An 18282-nucleotide genomic window follows, 5' to 3' on the forward strand; every position below is an offset into this window, starting at 1 on the left:
TTGGCTTCCTACTGTATGCATGGCCTAACCGTATAACATGAAGAATTGGGGCCTAGGTTTTCTGGCTTTCCTTTCCCCCCCCTCATCCCTTTTTCCTTCTGTGTTGTGTCTTTTTAGATTATAAGACTGAAGGCAGCGACGGGGTTATTTTTATCAGTCTGTAAACTTCTCTGGGAGCCTTGCTTTTATTAATCTGAGAGCTACTTTGGCTGAAGTGGCTTTAAATAAAATAAATAAATATTTCAGAATGGTTTTTTGGGTGCAGCACAACTATGCCGTATTTTAGTCTAATATGAATTTTCACAGGATGGCTAACGCTGAACAAGCAAGCAAATCAACAAATCAGAACCAAATACATAAATAAATATTGGGAAACACCAACCTGAGAGAAAGAGGTTCAAACACAAGCTAACATTTTCTTTTCTTTTTCTTGGGGGGCAGGGATATAGCAATGAATGAAAAGCTCACACAAAAGTTAATAGTACATAGAGGAATAAAGAAAAGAGACACTTTTCTGAAGGACTGGCAAAAATACAGAGACTATATGAAAAAAGAATAGAACAGAATAACTTTGGCAGAAGCTTATAGAAATTTGTGGGACTCATGAAAAGAAAACTATATATAAATAAATGAAATATAAAAAAAATCAATTTACCACCCTGGAATAGAAAAAGAAAATGAAAGTTGGAAGAAGATTTTTTTAAAAAAATTGACCAAGCTTGGGGAGGGATTCTGATGTATTAATGTGTTTTGTTTTTGCTTTCACTATATGGTGTTTTTTTTTTTTTAAACTCAATTAAAAAAACAAAAAACAAGCTAACATTTTATTCTGTCTTATTTTTCTATGCAAGTAAAATATTCTTACAATAGAAGAAACATATATTAATGTTATATATGGTCAATATCTCACATGAAACACACACATAGATGCACAAATCCCCACTTCTTTTCTACTGCCAAAGCAATTACGCACCGCCCACATTCAATATCCTTCAACCACAGCACTGGCATAGGCTAGCCAGTATCATCTGTAAAGTAACCTGCGCCAGTTTTTAATGCACAACGGAAATCTGGTTTGCTCCCAGCTGCTGGTATAATAATTACTGTCCTATGGTTGCTAAGAGATACTCTGACTTTTTTCCAAGACTATTAAAACATTTCTGTGTGCACAAGCAAAAGGATGCTGGGTAAAAGCAATAAAATGACTCCAGCTGTAGCAGCCCAGCAGAACTCAATGCCAGATGACAGCTGTAGAGAAAATGAAAACCAGACTGAGATTCCCTCTTTTTCAAAGCTCCTCTCCTCACTTTTCCCAGGATGAAGCTTGGAAAAGAGAACCCTGCACTCTCCTGCAAGCATCATTATGAACAATCCTCTATCACTGAGCAAGTGATCTGAGAAGGGTTAATGAGACTATACTCTCCTACCTCTTTTAGGACCGTCCATTATTTTCTTACCTGTTTGCTTATTAGATCCCTTCACTAGACTGCATTTTTAAAAGGTACCCCCCCAATCTGTATATACTTCAAGTTCCAAAAAATCTCTGTTTTGGTGATTCTGCAGAACAGAGCAATTACTTTCAATTCTAACAGCTGTTTCCCTACAATTAGTTGCATACTCCTCCCCACCTTCAGAATACCTTCAGAAGTGGCCTAGAAACTGCAGAATATTTTCCAGTCATTTAAGACACAATGTTTCCCATATAAAGCATGTCCTAAAAGCATAGCTGAATTACTGACACAACACTTCCCCTTCTTTTATGATCCCAAGTGAATGCAAATCACTAACGCAAAACAAGCAGAGAGCTTCTTTGGAAGAACAAAAAGAAAAAGGGAAAAAAGATATAGGCTGCAATCCTGCACCCAGCTTAATCTCAATGAAGTTAATTGGTAAGCTTTTGTAGATTGTGTTTAGTCACATGTAATGAAATACAAAACTGCAGCACAGGTCAACTAGCCACAGTCAAAGATCAATTCAATCAGAATCTGCCCATGTTTATAGTAAAATTTCATGCAAAATTTACTTCTTAAATTGAACAGCAATGACAGAGTGCTTACTTCAGATGCTTGGGAGATTACACTATTTACAACTCAGTATAAAATATGTGTAGAGAAGAATTTTATATAGATAAACTCCGAAGCACTGACAAAATCTTAACTAGTTTATTGTGGCATAAAAGTTGCCTTATCAAGCCTCCAAAATTCATCATACAAACAAACCTGTTATCTTTCAAGATATTCAGTAGCTCCACTGGAGAGAAACAACGACGAAAAAGCAAGTAAACTGCTACCTCTGATATATTACATGCAACAAAGCTGCAGCAGTGTACCGGTTTAAGAGGCCATAAACTATGAAATCATTTTTTTAAAAAAGCAAGGTGAACCATTACTTCTCTTCTTTTAAAAAGTTGCAAACAAAAATTCAATGCCCTTGGGAATTATAAACCACATCCTGCGTAACTGCAATGAAAATGAACCAACAAATACAAATATATCATAGGCGTTACTAAAGGCAACCCTTTAGTGTTGTACTTTGTGTATCTTCATTCATTTCTTTGGAGAACAAGCACAGAATAAGGAATAAGGCAGGTTACCCTTTTCTGGTATACAGAAAGAAACTTGAGCACATTACGCTTTCCTGCGCCAAACCTGCTCTATAACAATGCAGTAGAAGAGATGGCCATTTCCCTAGAGTTGACCAGCATATTGTGATAGGGATTATGATATCAATGATCTCTATTTGGGCCTTAAAACACAATATTCTCTCATGTGGCATCGGAGAGCAGGGCTGTGCCTGCAGGTTCTGTCCCTGCATGGAGATGTGGGGGGGGGGGGGGGGAGCACGTCAGTAGCAGGGAGCTTGCTCTACCAGTGTAAGCTCCACACAAGATGTGGAATCTTGATTGTGTAGAGTTTCACATCGTAAGGGGAGTCTGCACACATAGAGCAGGCTCTTCGCCACAGAAATGCCACCCAACGTACAGACAGTGAGATCCAAACAGATGCAAAAGCAGGGGATGGGCTCAGTAGGCAAGATCCCACTCTCCACATGGTTGTTAATCATGTGATCTGAATGCTCAAATAGCGCTATTGTTGCTTCCAAATATGAGTTAGAAACAAATCACCAGCAAGAATTTTCAGTAACAGAACATAATTTGTAAATGGTGTTATGAAAAATGTTGCCAACTACCTTGACTATATTATCGGATAAAGAGATTAAAGGCTCCTGAATAATCTCCCCTACTTTTGGTTGAAAATTCTTAATCAGTTCACTTAAGCTAAATATTTATAAGTGCTTGCTTTGTAAAATCCTAGAGACATACTTTTAACAATTTGGGCTTTTGTTGATAGACTCCAAGAGCCACCTGGTTCACTGTAGTGGCAGAAAGTGTTCTTGCCATGTTTAAGTCAGCACGTTAGACCCTTAGCTTTATGCTTTCTTACTGGGTTTGGAATGTTGCAGGGGCATTGGGGGAACTGCCCCCTGTTCAACTGATGGAAGACTTCTTTGCTCTCCAACTCTCCAGGAAGATGGTTTCTGAATCTCACACTTAAGTCAGATTTTCATCTGTTAGAGCAGCTTCCCCCATGCTGGTGACCTTCAGAGGGCTGGGAATGTTGGGAGTTGTACCCAATACAATAGTAGAGCGACAGCTTGGGGAAGTCTATGTTAGAGGGCCTATTCAGACAATGCGCTCACTCTTTTGCAGCAAATAGATAGTGAGCGTGTTTAAACTGTGGCTATTTAGCCACCATGGTTAGGAATGGTTTACACGACACATTAAGCCATAAAGTATAGCTCATGTTGTCTGAACAGGGTTACTGCTTCAATCTAAATTAACAGTCAATCTGTTGACATTAGTTTTACATCTCATCACTGTAATGTGTTATTCTAATTTCTGTGTAGCTTGAACTTTCTTTTTTTAGAGCTGAACTGGACAATTTCTTAATCTCTGCTCTCAAGACAAGTTCTTAGTTTCTGAAATCCTGGTAATTGTTTTTTTCTGCATTTGTTCCAACAATTAAATTTTTATCAAATACGTATCAATATTCCAAACTGATACTGAGCAAAGTGCATTCTACCGCGGTGGCAATACTTCTTTGAATCTATTATATAATTCTTGCCTATACTATAAATCCTTTCTAATCAATCCAAAAACTGATATTTTCTTCTTCTTAGCAACATTACTGCAATACTTAATACTGCATCGATGGTTTGGTCATTTTGTGAACAACCAGAATCCCAGCAAAGCTCAACCAAAAACAAAAATTCCCTTATCACTCCAGGTTCATAACCTTCTACTTGGCAGGACTCTGTTCATTCCATTTCTATTACTCCAGTTCTTCCTCTGTAACTTCCTGATCTTTTTTCTGTATTAATAATGCCTCTCAAATTAGTGTTGTCTGTTTATTTCAAGACTTCTACTTCCCTTCCAAAACAAAAAAAATACATAAAAATATTAAATAAAAACGGGCTCCAGGACTGATCAACTCTACTAGATACTTCTTTCCAATTTAACATTCCTTTTAGCACAAATCTTTATCAACTAGTTTATCAACTAGTTTCTTAAGTGATACCCACTCTTTCACTTTAAATATTAATTTTCTATGCAGTTCTGTATAAATTCTTCTATTAAAATCCAACTATTTGTTCAACGGCATTTGACTTCTAATAAATTGAGTTCTTCTAAAAAAATAACCTAGTGTATTATTATTTAGCTATTTTCTTCCATGTTTTTATTTATTATTTTCTTTAGTATTTGTATATGACATGTATTGATAAACAGATGAAGTACATTCTATTTTAATATCGATAAAAGGGTGTGATCGATTGTCAAATAAAGGATATGAGAACTCATGGTAATCTTGGTGATGTAGCTGAAAGAGCAAATTTGATGCCATGTGGAATTAATGACATCCTTTTAAAGTAGAAATTGCCAATTTCCCCTATCTCATCTTAACATATACCTCATCTTAATATATATGACAATTAAGGATACAGTAATCCTATGCTTGTTTAGACAGAAAAAAATCCTACAACTCTTAGCATGTAAGCCTTTTTTGTCTAAACATACATAGGATTTGCACCCGAAGTCACCTGCCTAAGCAACAGTGTCCTGCTTGTTAACATCATATATCTATATCTGTCTGTGTGTCTGTCTGTCTGTCTATCTATCTATCTATCTATCTATCATCTTTAGGTCTTTCCAACACTGCAAAGATGAAATGAAAAGGTAATGTCATCCACATCCATATATAGATATGTCAATTTTAGAAGTGATGTGATATCACTGAACACACAAACCATGGCTGAACAGCCTTCAATGCACTGCCTTGATTCACATGAAATCTGAACGGTATTCATGACCAGTTTAACAATTCACACTAGAATAATAGTTATAAACTCAGGTTAGTATGCATGTGTGACCTTAATGAGGACATTACCTTTTGTAGAGTTACATATTTCTATTCCAGTTGTTCCCCTATTGGGCAATTTTGCCAATACAGATAAACTCTGTAAATATTGTATTAACTATTGGCCTGAAGAATGAAACAGATATTGTTGGACAAGTTACTTGGTTTAAAGAGCTTGGTAATTTTGGATGAAAGAATTAAGTTTGTCTGGGAGTTCATTACGTGATTTATCAGCTTCTCTTACAATAACGTTAAAGTTAAAAAATATATCTGATATACCTGAAGGATTGCTGATGAAGCTTAATAGCCTATATCTGAAGTAAGCACCACTTGAAAACTAGAAGGATGATTTTCCCTACTAGAATAATAACAAAAGTTAAAGTCATTCCATCTGTAGAATGAAATATATATATATATATATATATATATATATATATATATATATATTTAATTAGAACTTAAACATCATAACAAACTCTTGTCCAGGCGCTCTGTAGCTCTGAAGGTCATTTTCAAAAATCATCCCTTCTATTAGAGGAATGAGACCAGGATGTTCGCTTACTCCAATGCTATTTAATATCTTTCTGGCTGTGTTACTTTGGTTCTTAGTACAATGGGCTCCCAAGCTCTAAAACTGGCTTATTAGAAATCTGTATGTAGATGATACTATCTTATTATCTTGAACCTGGCATGGCCTAAGATGTCTGTTGGCTGGTTTTGCAAAATATTGTAAAGATAGTTAGCTAATTCTAAATTATGATAAGCCTAGCGTTTTGGTTTTCTCAAGGCTTCAAGGAAATTAAGATGGCCATCCTATTCAAGAAGCAGAATCTTATAAAATTTTTGGTAGTTATTCGTATAATTCATCAAGGTGGGTGGTACATAGAAATTATGCTATTACAAGGGCTAAATGTAGTCAATAAGCCATTATTCACCTTTTCTTTTCTAGGGGCAATATTTTATTTATTTATTTATTACACTTATATACCACTCCCATAGCCAGGGCTGTCTGGGCGGTTTACAGAAATTCTAAAATTAAGATAAAAACAAGTATACAAAATTTCAAATTCTAAAACACAGAACATATACACATAAAGCACTAAAAACTGTTAAAAAACTAAACATGTGGATGATTAAGATGTGCCACCATATGCCTGGGCAAAGAGGAAAGTCTTAACCTGGTGCCGGAAAGACAGCAGCATTGGTGCCAGGCGAGCCTCATCAGGGAGATAATTCCATAGTCTGGGGGCCACCACCGGAAAGGCCCTGTCCCTCGTTGCCACACTCCAAGCCTCTCTCGGAGTAGGCACCTGGAGGAGGACCTTAGATGTTGAACGTAGTGACCGGGTATATTCACGTCGGGAGAGGCGTTCCGTCAGGTATTGTGGTCCCAAGCCATGTAAGGCTTTATAGGTCAAAACCAGCACCTTGAATTGGGCTCGGAAACATACAGGCAGCTAGTGCAAGCGGACCAGAGCAGGTGTTATATGGTTGAACCTTCTGGTTCCCGAAATCAATCTGGCCGCTGCATTTTGCACGAGCTGCAGCTTCCGAACCGTCTTCAAAGGCAGCCTTACGTAGAGTGCATTGCAGTAATCTAACTTGGAGGTTACCAGAGCATGGACAACTGAAGCCAGGTTATCCCTGTCTAGATAGGGGCGTAGCTGGGCCACCAACTGGAGTTTGTAGAAGGCACTCCGTGCCACTGTGGTCACCTGAGCCTCAAGTGACAATGATGGATCTAAAAGAACCCCCAAGCTACAAATCTGCTCCTTCAGGGTTAGTGCAATCCCATCCAGAACCGGTAGAACATCCCCCATCCTGTCAGCGGAATCACCTACTAACAGCATCTCAGTCTTGTCTGGATTGAGTTTCAGTTTATTAGCCCTCATCCAGTCCATTGTCGCAGCCAGGCACTGGTTTAACACATCCACAGCTTCTCCTGCTGAAGATGAAAAGGAGAAATAGAGCTGCGTGTCGTCAGCATACTGATGACAGCACACTCCAAAGCTCCGGATGACCGCACCCAGTGGCTTCATGTAAATGTTAAACAACATGGGGGACAAAACCGACCCCTGCGGGACCCCATACTTGAGAGTCCATGGGGCCGAGTAATGTTCCCCAAGCACCATCTTGTGTATCCGACCCACCAAATAGGAGCGGAACCACTGCAAAGCAGTACCTCCCACTCTCAGCTCAGCGAGTCGTTTGTTCCTTCAGCTACCCAATTTTTCTATGGAGTGGCAGCATGGATTATTGGTTTGAATCCCTCCAGAGAGAGATTACAAGCAATGTTTTTGAGAGGAATTTTGATCTCTCTAAAGTGTGTTGGTGGGAAAGTTTTAAATGTGGAAATAGGCTTTCATTCTCTGACGAGCACATCCTGAAAGCTTGCTCTATATTTTTGGCTTCATCTTTGTTCTAATAATTCTGCCAATTCCTATGCTTTTAAAAAACATTAGCAGATTAATAGTAGAGAGCTTCGGTTATTGGGCAGTATAGAAATGCAATAAATAACTTCATTTCCTTTTGGAAGAAGGTTGGATGATCAAGGATCTATTCATCAAGTTTTTCTTCAGCAGTTACTGAAGTTTGATAGCACACATGCAAAATATGTAAGTAAACATAGGATTCAGGATACAGATAAACATAATTTGTTAGCTCTCTGTTGTTATGTCTGCTCTCATTTGGCTCATGGCTTATATATATTTCAAACCTGAATGAGTGTGCTCCTTATTTGAAATCATTATCTGTGCCCAAATATAGAACAACCTTTTATAGGCTAGGTGTAAAGGTATGGCATCTATGAATACGGAAGTTCATTTTCAAAAAAATCTGCTCATGCAAAGTCTCTATCTTTGTAATTACAGGTAAAACTAAATGTCTTGTAGGTATGTTTTTTAATTGCAATTGTTGTAAGGGCTCAAGGGAACACTTTCTGTTTCCCTTAATTCAGATATTTCCTGGTAGATCAGCTGAATTTTTGCTTGCTTTTTTACTTGATAGGATCAGCATCAATATCTCTTTGTTAAGAGCCAAATACTAGAACTCTAATTCTTGACAATTAAAATTATCCTTGATACTGCACATATATGTTTTCCTTTGATTTGTTCCGTTTGATATTTATAATGGTTGGCTAGCGAATAAACTCTGATTGAAAAAAAGAAGAGAGCCCCAACCATTGAAGAATTGGCACTATTTACAGCAGTCTTCAACTCCCGTCAGTCCCAGCCAGTGCAGCTAATGGCCAGGAATATGTGTGTGTGTGTGCACGCATGTTGTAGACCAAAATATCTGGAGGGTACTAGGTTGTAGAAGGCTGCTTTACAGTCTGCCTCCCTTAGTGGAAACTGTTGTGGACGTGATGACATCATTCATTTTAAGATGAAATTTCAGTCTTGAGAAGAAGTGACAAGGAACCATTGGAGAGTTTGAATGCAGCCTATAAACTACAGAGAGCCAGAATATGGTTGGCTGCCATGGACACTTTTGATTACACCCTACAGAAAATGATATTATGCAAAAAAAAGAACAAACTAAGGATTAGAGAGGCCAAACCTTTCCTACAACTCTGATGGATATGCGTTTAATGAGAAAAGTGTAGTTACTTGAGAAGTCTCCATGACTTCTGCAAAACGTTTTCTAGCAAGATGTGCCCACCTCAGCCTTAGCCTGTATTTCTGCTGAATTCCTTTGCTTATATATGTGACAGGTGAAGCCATCTGTCTAGACACGATTGTAAGCCTACGCGGCAGGGTCCTGCTATTTATTGTGTTATCTGTACAGCACCATGTACATTGATGGTGCTATATAAATAAATAATAATAATAATAAGATAAAACCCTTTATCTCTCCAATGCTTGGGAAATGGGAGAAATCCTGCTTTGTCCACTGTGGCAAGAACATAAAAAGAGCCCTTCTGGATGAGACTGAAGGTTCATCTCATCCACAGGGTAGGCTGGAAGGAGAAGCTTTCTTTGCTCAACTCCCAGTGACTCTGCTGGGAAAGAAAGTGCACAGGATGACTTCTCCCTGCATGTTTTCTTTGCCCCAGGATTGGGTCCCTACAGCCTGATTGTGCTGTGAAAGAGGGACACAAGAAGAGTCCCCCTACACCCTCTTTCACAGCAAGAGCACACTTCCAGCAGCCCACCCACCAATCAGTGCACTTCAAGCTCAGAGAATAAGAGTAGAAATGTCACAGCATTCGTGTGGAACAGCTTTTGCTAGTTCTAAACTGCTCAAAGTATGAGGGGAAAAGTAGGGAATCTGAATGAAGTCCACAAGCTTCAGTCCTTGGCTCTCCCAAATTTTAGCCAAATCATACTCCCCACAACCTTAAAAAAAGTAGGCAAGACTGCTGTCACAGAAGGAAAAGAGTCTGGGCTTCCTTTGCCTTTCCTGTAACTTGAGGTTTGGCAGTACCATTTCCGGGTGTGTATGTCCATTTCTGAATGCTTGGTATAAAAAACACCTCCCCAAATATACAAAATGAGTATGCCAAGGAGAAAGCTAAACTGACCTATTAGTTTTGTATATGTAGGCAGTTTTTCCTATGTGGGACAGCACCCAAAGATACATTTCCTCACGTACAGCACTGTAGCGGAAATGCGAGAGACCATTATATATCAAGGAGCTAGGCGCATCACAACTTTTCTCCTCCATGCCCCAGATGCACATGAGAGCCTAGCTGACGTCTGTGCCTGGATTTTTCATCCAGGCCTGGTAGGCCTTCTGCATTATGTCTTGTCAACTGTACACTATTAGCCCAAGATTGAGCTTCAGCTGTCTGCCTAGGAAACAGTCAGTGTTAACTTTAATGTAAGAAACTTAAGGCTGGCTGTAGCTTTCCACTGCCACCTGGCTTGGCTGCCACCTAGGATGAATGTTAGTTTGTTTCTCCCCTCTAACTGAGTCTCAAACCTTTCCATGGGCCAAGTGAACGAGTACCACAGACCATGCCTTTGGAGCCATTCATCTCCTTTCTTATCTGATTCGCTGATCTTAAGATACGGGTATGGGGTTCCTGGTGACTGAAGGAACATGTGCTTTATGCTCTGAATGTATTGTCTTGCTTTTTCTTGCTTTATTAGGCTACTTTAGCGAAATAAACCTCTTTCCTTCACTCATTGCCTCTGAATATCCAAAAAGAGCAACCGCCTATTGACAAAACAACTGGCAAAACACGTATGAAATGCTACAGCCCAGCAACCACTGTATAACACAACTGCCCCAAAAACTAAGCCTATTTCTAGGCTTAGTTTTCTTGTCCTGTTTAGAGACCTTTTAAACTTTTGTGGTTCCTGTGCACTAGAAATGCACAGGAACCTGTCTCAAGGGCAGGGCACCAAGCACACATTTAGAAATACTAATGCTGTTGCTGGCATTTCACACGGTCTGGGGCTGAATGCCGATATTGAAAGCAGGTTCCAGGTTTAAATCTTGACAAGGCCTGTCTACTACTACTACTATTATTATTACAACTACAACAAACCTCAGCACCACGTCCTCGCAATGGAGTGCTTCCTTCCAGTGCTCAGCCATAGTTCAAATCAAGCTTCAAGCTCTTTAGTATCACTTTGCCCCAGTGACAATCATGCTTAGCTTGGAAAAGCCAGAAATTTCCCTCAAAACAGCCAATAGTGTACAGCCTTGAGAATCAAATCTGACCACCAAAAAAAGCCATCCAGCCCTTGCTTCAAGGCAAGGGCATCCACACATTCACCTCTCACAGATTAAAAGCTCAAAAAGTTTTAATGAATGCAGTAAGACCTCAGCATTAAGAATTCCTGTCATTTCCTCCAATGTAATTAACATAATGGAAGTCTAAAGCACTTACTGGAAAGCCATCCGCAGGCACTTCGATTTCATCATGTGATGTCGGACAACCTGTGGAAGAATGAGACAAACAAAAAATCTCAAGTTTCTTTCATTTATGTCTGGCTAAAATCATGCATCAGTACTCTCAGTAACTATGCCATCTTGATTTTCACCAGGCACAATATTTATGTCATGCATGATGCAGCAGCGTTTGCAACTTTAGATAGTGGGAAACTATTTTTCATTCTCCCCCCGCCCCTGGGAAACAGACATGAGTGCTTAGGGAATATAGGAAGCTGTCTTATACCAGGGGAGCCCATTTATCCATCCATTTTGAGGCAACTATTCTCAATGGTAATGGCTTTTCAGGATCTCAGGGAGATTTTTTTTATATTTCTCCTGCTAGCTCATGTTTTTTCACTGGAGATGCCTGGGAATGAGCGTGGGACTCTTTGAATGCAAAGCATATACTCTACCACTTGAGCTATGGTCCCTGCCCCATAGATGTCTGAAGTTCAAGCAGAAAAATTCATTCTGTTATCTCAGTGTTCAAGGGAAATATTACATTCCAATGGTTTATGCTTTTCATGCCCGCCCCCAGAAAACGGGGTGATGTCAAGCTTATGTTTGAGCTTTAAACACAGAATGATGTCCTGAATATGAATACTAAATTTCATTCTGATATCTCAATGTTCAAAAGAGTTATTGTTATAAACTAGCAAAGCAAACGCACGTGTGTGTGCGCACACACACACACACACACACTGATGAATATGCTTGCTAAACCGAAGTCCTCGCTTCAATCAGCCCATTATGAATAACTATCTTTCCAGGTAAATAATTCCCTGAAACCCATTTAGCCTTATACTTAACAGTAAAGCATTTATAGAATCTGACATACTGCCAAGGGAGGTTAGTTGAGCATATACAAGAGAAACCCAGAAAGAGAGTCAAGTGGCCAAAGCTTTAACAAAGGCAGTGAAGTTCTTTCAGTGATGGGATCTGGGTTCTCTTTGGTAACTTTGTATCCTTCTTCAAATATATTAACACATTGACCATTTCCATGGATGAATATGAACTACTATGGTGGAGTTGCAAATTGCACATTTTCTATCCCCGCTATAACAGTTTTCACTTCTCTTATGTGATGCTATAGCAGCTGCAGGTTGAGTTCATGGGGTCTTTGAGCCATGAATAAGAGAAAACACACATTCATAAGAACTATTTTTCTGCTCTCTGTCCCCCTCCCCCCCTCCCGCACTAACTATAGTGGTAGTGGAGGGGATAAGGGGAAGCCTAGGTGATCAAAGCAGGAATTAAGAAAAAAAGCTATCTGCATGGTCATATTACTGCTACTTAAGTATGGGTAATACTGTTTTTTAAATAAAAAAAGCTTAAGCAATTGAGATTCATACCTTGAGAGATATCTTCAACTGCCCTTCGAATGCCTCTATCAAATGCTCTTGCATCAGCAGGACTCTGAAATGTGAGGCCAAATTTTTTGTCATCGATCTTCCAGTGGTGAAAAGTTGGCGTAACCTTATTGTAAATAATGTCCTTCTTTAACGTACACTCCAAAACCACCTAAAAAAAAAAAACCAAGTTGAGAGAAAAGGTTAGCCCAAGGAACTTCTGCATAGGCAACTGGATTTAAAAACAAATTCTACCTATTTATTTCTTTAGAGTTTATGCCACTTTTTATAACTAAAATGTTTGCCCAAAGCTGCTCACAATCAGAAAAATATAAACTACAGAAACAATAAAACATCCAGTTACTAAAACTAAAAGCAATTTAAAATTATCCATAAAACCTGAAAGCTATAAGAGCAGCATAAAATACATCATACAATTTAACAACCAGTTAAAAATACTCCAAAATTAAACATGAACAATAATTAAATCAACCCCCAAACCATTAAAACAGACGTGCTGCTAGGGCCTAGCTACAAGAAGACAAAGAAGGTAGGTAATTCCATAAATGGGAAGCCACTACTGAGAAGGCTCTGTCTCACCCCTCCCCAGCCTGATTGTACGTACTAGTGAGTCTGCAGGAAGGGTCTCTGTAGCTGAGGCTCATATGGTCCAAGTGGTCCATCAAGTAAACTGGCCCCAGTTTTAGGGCTTTAAAGGTTAAAGCCAGCACTCTGAATTGGGCTTGGCAGCAAAGAGTGGAGCGACACACTCTGAATACCTAGCCCCACAAGGATCTGAGCTGCTGCACATGCAATGAGGTGAGGTCCACCATCCCTAGACAGAGTGCAACTGGCATATCAACTTAAGCTGATAAAAGGATTTTCTAGCCAGTGCTGCCAGCTGCGCTTCCACAGATGGTGAGGAATCCAGGAGAATCCCCAAGTTGCAAACTTGATTCTCCAGAGGGAGTGCAACCTCATCCAAAATTGGTCAAACATCTCCATCCAGGTCAGTCAGTTCCCCAACTCACTGTCACCCATCTTATTCAGATCCCAAAGAACTTCCAGACACTTTTTCAGAAGTTCCACAGCCTTCGTGGGATATGTAGTTGGAAATGAAAGGTAGAGCTGTATGTCATCTGCATAGTGATGACACTTTAGCCCAAACCTTTGGATCCAGATGACTCCCAATGGCTTCTTGAAATTGTTATAAAGCAAAAGGGACAAGATGGAACTCGGTGCCACCCCAACCCAAAGGCCATGAAGCGAAGAAGTCCCCTACCACCATCAACTTTCACCCTGACAGGAAGGACTGGAGCCATTGTAACATCATGCCTCCCAGTCCCAATTGAGCCAGATTACCCAGAAAGATAACCATAATTCATGGAATTATATATTGCACCCATGTCCTGCGGGTGGGCTTCCAATTGGCATCTTGTTGGCCATTGTGGAAATAGAACACTGGACTAAATAACTCTGATCTACCAGGACTCTTATGTATTTATGTTGTGGATCAATTAACTACATCTTCAAACCAAGCAATTTCATAAAAATCACTGTTTACATACAAACTACTTGAAAGAGATTTAGTTTTCACTGAATCCAGACTTGAGTACAAGACTGTTAAAATAAGCACGGAAAAAGCAGCTGAGTAAGATTGTAAATCTACAGCATCTAGCGCTTTATGCTTTTGCCAATGAAAGCTCATCCCACAATAAATTAGACCAGCTTTTTCAAACTGGGTGCCCTCCAGATGTGCTGTTTTACAACTCTCATCATGCTCAGCCAACTGGGTATGATGGGAGTTGTAGTCCAACACACCTGGAGGGACTGGCTTGGAGAAAGGTGAATTAGTCAGTCTTTAAGATGCCACAGGCATTTTTGACCATTTTACTCCTGTACGTACATATGTATTATTATTTATTTCATTTCTATACCGCCAAATAGCTGAAATTCTCTGGGCAGTTTAAAACAATTCATAAATAATAAAATACAAAATTAAAAATGCAGCATAAAAATTTACATAAACAAAATTTAAAACAATTTAGACATCTAAAAACAGTTTCAATAAACTACTAGACGTGTTTAAATGACTGAGATGTACACACCCACCCACTTCCTTTTTGTGCTTGGGCAAAACAGAGGGGATCTTTTATCATTTTACCTAAGGGTTAACTGTTCATTATTCACAAGCAGGTGCACCAGAACCCCTATAAGATAGGTTAGAGTGGCTCAATGTTTCCCAGTAAACTTTATTCATTTATTTTATTTACTATTTCTATACCGCCCAACAGCCGAAGCTCTCTGGGCCGTTCACAGGAATCAAATACTATTCCCAACATTCTTAAAGACTACACTACACCGGTTCTCCTTTCCATGCCTTCTCTCCTTCCTGACTCCCTTAATTATGCCAAAGTTCCAAATTGCTTGAAAGCCTGCACTTTGGAAGGAGAATGATGCCAAGCAAAGACAGGCAAAATTTTGGTGTACATAATTTATGTAAGTGCAGAATTCATGCCCCTTTTGGTCTGAAAGCCCTGAACTGTGAATTTCCACCCTATGCCTTCTGTCCAAATTCATTTGTCTTACTCTAGTTAAGCAAAGATTTTAGTCAATGAGATGTACAACCATAGAATAAGTGTCTCATTATTAAACCCAAAAGCAAAATAAATATCACTTTAAGTCCACAGCATTTGAAATCCTAAAATCCTGAAGCTTGCATGTATGCTTAATGCTGAATATAAAAGGAACTCTCCATCTATGTTTACATAGCTTAAAACAGCAGCAGACCTGTCCAGGTTAAAGTGGAAGGTAATTGTTCTAACTAGACTGGCTGGAGCCAGATCTCGGAAGGGAAGTATAATAAAGGAGGAAGTGTGCAATTATGTCAAGGGTGCTTTGTGAAGAGAAAGAAAAAAAAACACACCCTTTACATTCCAACAGAGATCTAAACAAGCTGGGTAAACAAGTCCAGAAATAGTCTCTGACACTCCAAAGTGAAATCCATATCCTGGGTGCTATCACTTTTCAAGGTACCTAACAGGCTCTTTGTCAATAACACGTCAAGCTAACATTCTCATTCATGAACCTGTACCCGGTCTTTTGACACAAGTATCTTCAACTAAAATGAAGCGATTAAAGGATTTTACTGTATATCATAACAGTACATCTCCTCCAGGTTAGGCAAGCAAACCTTTTGCCTTAGTTCTGATTTGTTTCCTTCCTGGGTCTAATGCAAATGCCTTTTGTGCATTCAAAAGGCTGATTCAAGGATCTCAAGAATCTCATTTCCAGATTTATTTTTAACATGTTGAGTTATCATGATGAGAAATAAATGCTTAACATGGTGATGCCAAACAAGTTTGAAAGGCTCAGAAAGCAAGAGAAATAGAACCACACACCAATGTCCTCTTAAAGTTTGTTTTATCACTTGAAGGAAGAGCCAGCCCATGATTTTGATGATCTTAGATTGCCCCCAATGACAGAGAGCTCAACCATACTTTTGGAAAGTAAAACACCAGGGGAGACTTGGCTCATGCCATTTCACAATCATCATTCCAGAAGCAGGGGTCTGGCAGTCATCTCGACTGATGCTTAACAAATTGAATATTTTTTTTTAAAAAATTGTGTAACACTGCAGTGTTGAGTTCAATTCTAAGTTCAACAAAAGGTAGTTTTCAGATGTAATAATGCTATGCAGATATCTATTTGCCATTATCCCCCACTCCCATCCCACAACTCTTTGTAGATCCTACTTAACTCACTTGTAGGCCCTGACATACTTAATTCCCGTATTTGAAAGTGCAGAGCTCAAAAATATGCGGGGGGAAAATACAGTTTGATCAAAACTGGCACCCACCTTCAAATATGCCCAAACATCCCCCAATTCAGCAATGGAGGATCCAGAGAGTAGGACCAATAGGCATAACCACAGGAGGCAATGAGTGATAGTGGTTGTTATACTCTCTTATTCTGGATCACTAGTCTCTAGTTCCAAAGCACTGCCCCAAATTTCAGTCTACAGCTTTTCTTCCATTACAGTCTTAAGATTCAACCTCTTGTGCAGCTATGAATTTGTATTCTTGAAATATGCTCCAATCCATTTCATTCAAATTTGCTCCTTTTCTAAAACAAAACCAATAGAAGTGACTCTTTGATCTAGTTCGCATGACATAAGTGCCCACTGTAGTTTAATTTGCTGTGGTGGGAAGCTATCACATTGTGCCAGGTGCCCATGGGTGCCATTTTGGTGTGTGTCATTCGAACCCAGATGGACAGGATTTGTTTGAGGGTTAGACAACCCTGAGATAACCCATGGCTTGTTTTAGGGTTATTTGAGGGTTGTCTAACCCTAAAACACCTAATTTAACACCTAATTTTAAGGTGTCATTAGGTGTTTAAAACACCTAATTTTAACACCTAATTTAACGTAAATTTAAATTCTGCTGTTTTAATTTCATATTTTAACCTATATCAATTTTTGCTGTGTGGTTTTATCCTGGTCGTGCTTTTTATATTGTATTTGTGTTTTTAAATTGTTGGTTGTTTTATTATGCTCTTCATGGTTTTAATTTTTGTGAACCGCCCAGAGAGCTTCGGCTATTGGGCGGTATAGAAATGAAATGAAATGAAATAAATAAATAAATAAAATAATCCCTGCCACCTGGGTTTGCATGACATGACAAGCTGCAGTTGCCTGGCATGATGTGACAGCCCCTGTAGTTAAAATAAGTCATGGTGGGGTGCTTTGATGTGTAAACAGGCCCTCTGACTCATTGGGCCAGTTTGCATGACTGAACAGCCATAGTGGGCTGCAGTGTGTGCCAGCGGCCATTTTGAATATTCAAGCCACGGCCATAACTCATCATGTCGCCTGTACCTGGGGACCATGGGTTATGTGAGGGTTGTTTAACCCTCACAGTGCCTAGGATTGGATGACACAACAAGCCATGGCTTCAAATATTGCCTGGAACGTGCCAGGGTTCACCATGGCTTAAACAAGCCACTGTGGGCAATGGTGATCATGTGAACCAGGCCACTGATTCTATTTAATTTGCCTTGAAACAATGGATGTCTGGATAATCAATTTTTCACTTCCTCAAGCCTTGGTGTAACACTGCAGGGAAGTCAATCCCATTTTAGAATTTGCTAATGTCAGGCCAAAAGACTTCTTTTAAAAGTTAAAAAAACCTGACTGAAGATAATGGATGGATTGAAGAAAAAAGTAATGTGGGGGGTTGAGGAACGAATTAATCAATATTGTTGATGAAGATTTAGAGAAGTCTCTTCTCTTAAACATACTAAGTTCTTTTCTCAGCAAATTTCAGCAGTTACTGGAGTGGGTCAATAAATACTACAATGCATTGCCATTCATAAACTATATTTTAAGAAATGTTTGAAGGATAGATAAGACAGGCTTCATCCATTAATTGGAGCAGAAACACCCAGAGAGCAGGGGAAAGACTAAACACCACCATCCTTGTCTCTGTTGGAGCTCAGCACTAGAATGAGAGAGTGGAGAATGGGACAGATAAGCTGCTGCAGGCTATAAGAAATCTAGTTGCTATTTTCTGACTCTGTTTTAATTTATTTTGCCAGTTATATCTCACTTTCAATGACAAAACCAAACACAAGTC

General features: G+C 39.2%; 1 protein-coding gene across 1 annotated transcript in view; it reads right to left on the reverse strand.

The window, feature by feature from the left end:
- Positions 1-18282, reverse strand: part of SPRED1 (sprouty related EVH1 domain containing 1) — an 83625-nt gene that overhangs the window by 8927 nt on the left and 56416 nt on the right. The window contains exons 3-4 of the mRNA XM_063117749.1: positions 12650-12818; positions 11254-11303 (exon numbers count right to left, since the gene is read on the reverse strand). Of these exons, the coding sequence (XP_062973819.1) occupies positions 11254-11303; positions 12650-12818 (219 nt within the window). The remainder of the gene's footprint in view (positions 1-11253; positions 11304-12649; positions 12819-18282) is intronic.

The sequence above is a fragment of the Elgaria multicarinata genome, chromosome 2, assembly GCF_023053635.1.
Source record: "Elgaria multicarinata webbii isolate HBS135686 ecotype San Diego chromosome 2, rElgMul1.1.pri, whole genome shotgun sequence".
Lineage (NCBI taxonomy): Eukaryota > Metazoa > Chordata > Lepidosauria > Squamata > Anguidae > Elgaria > Elgaria multicarinata.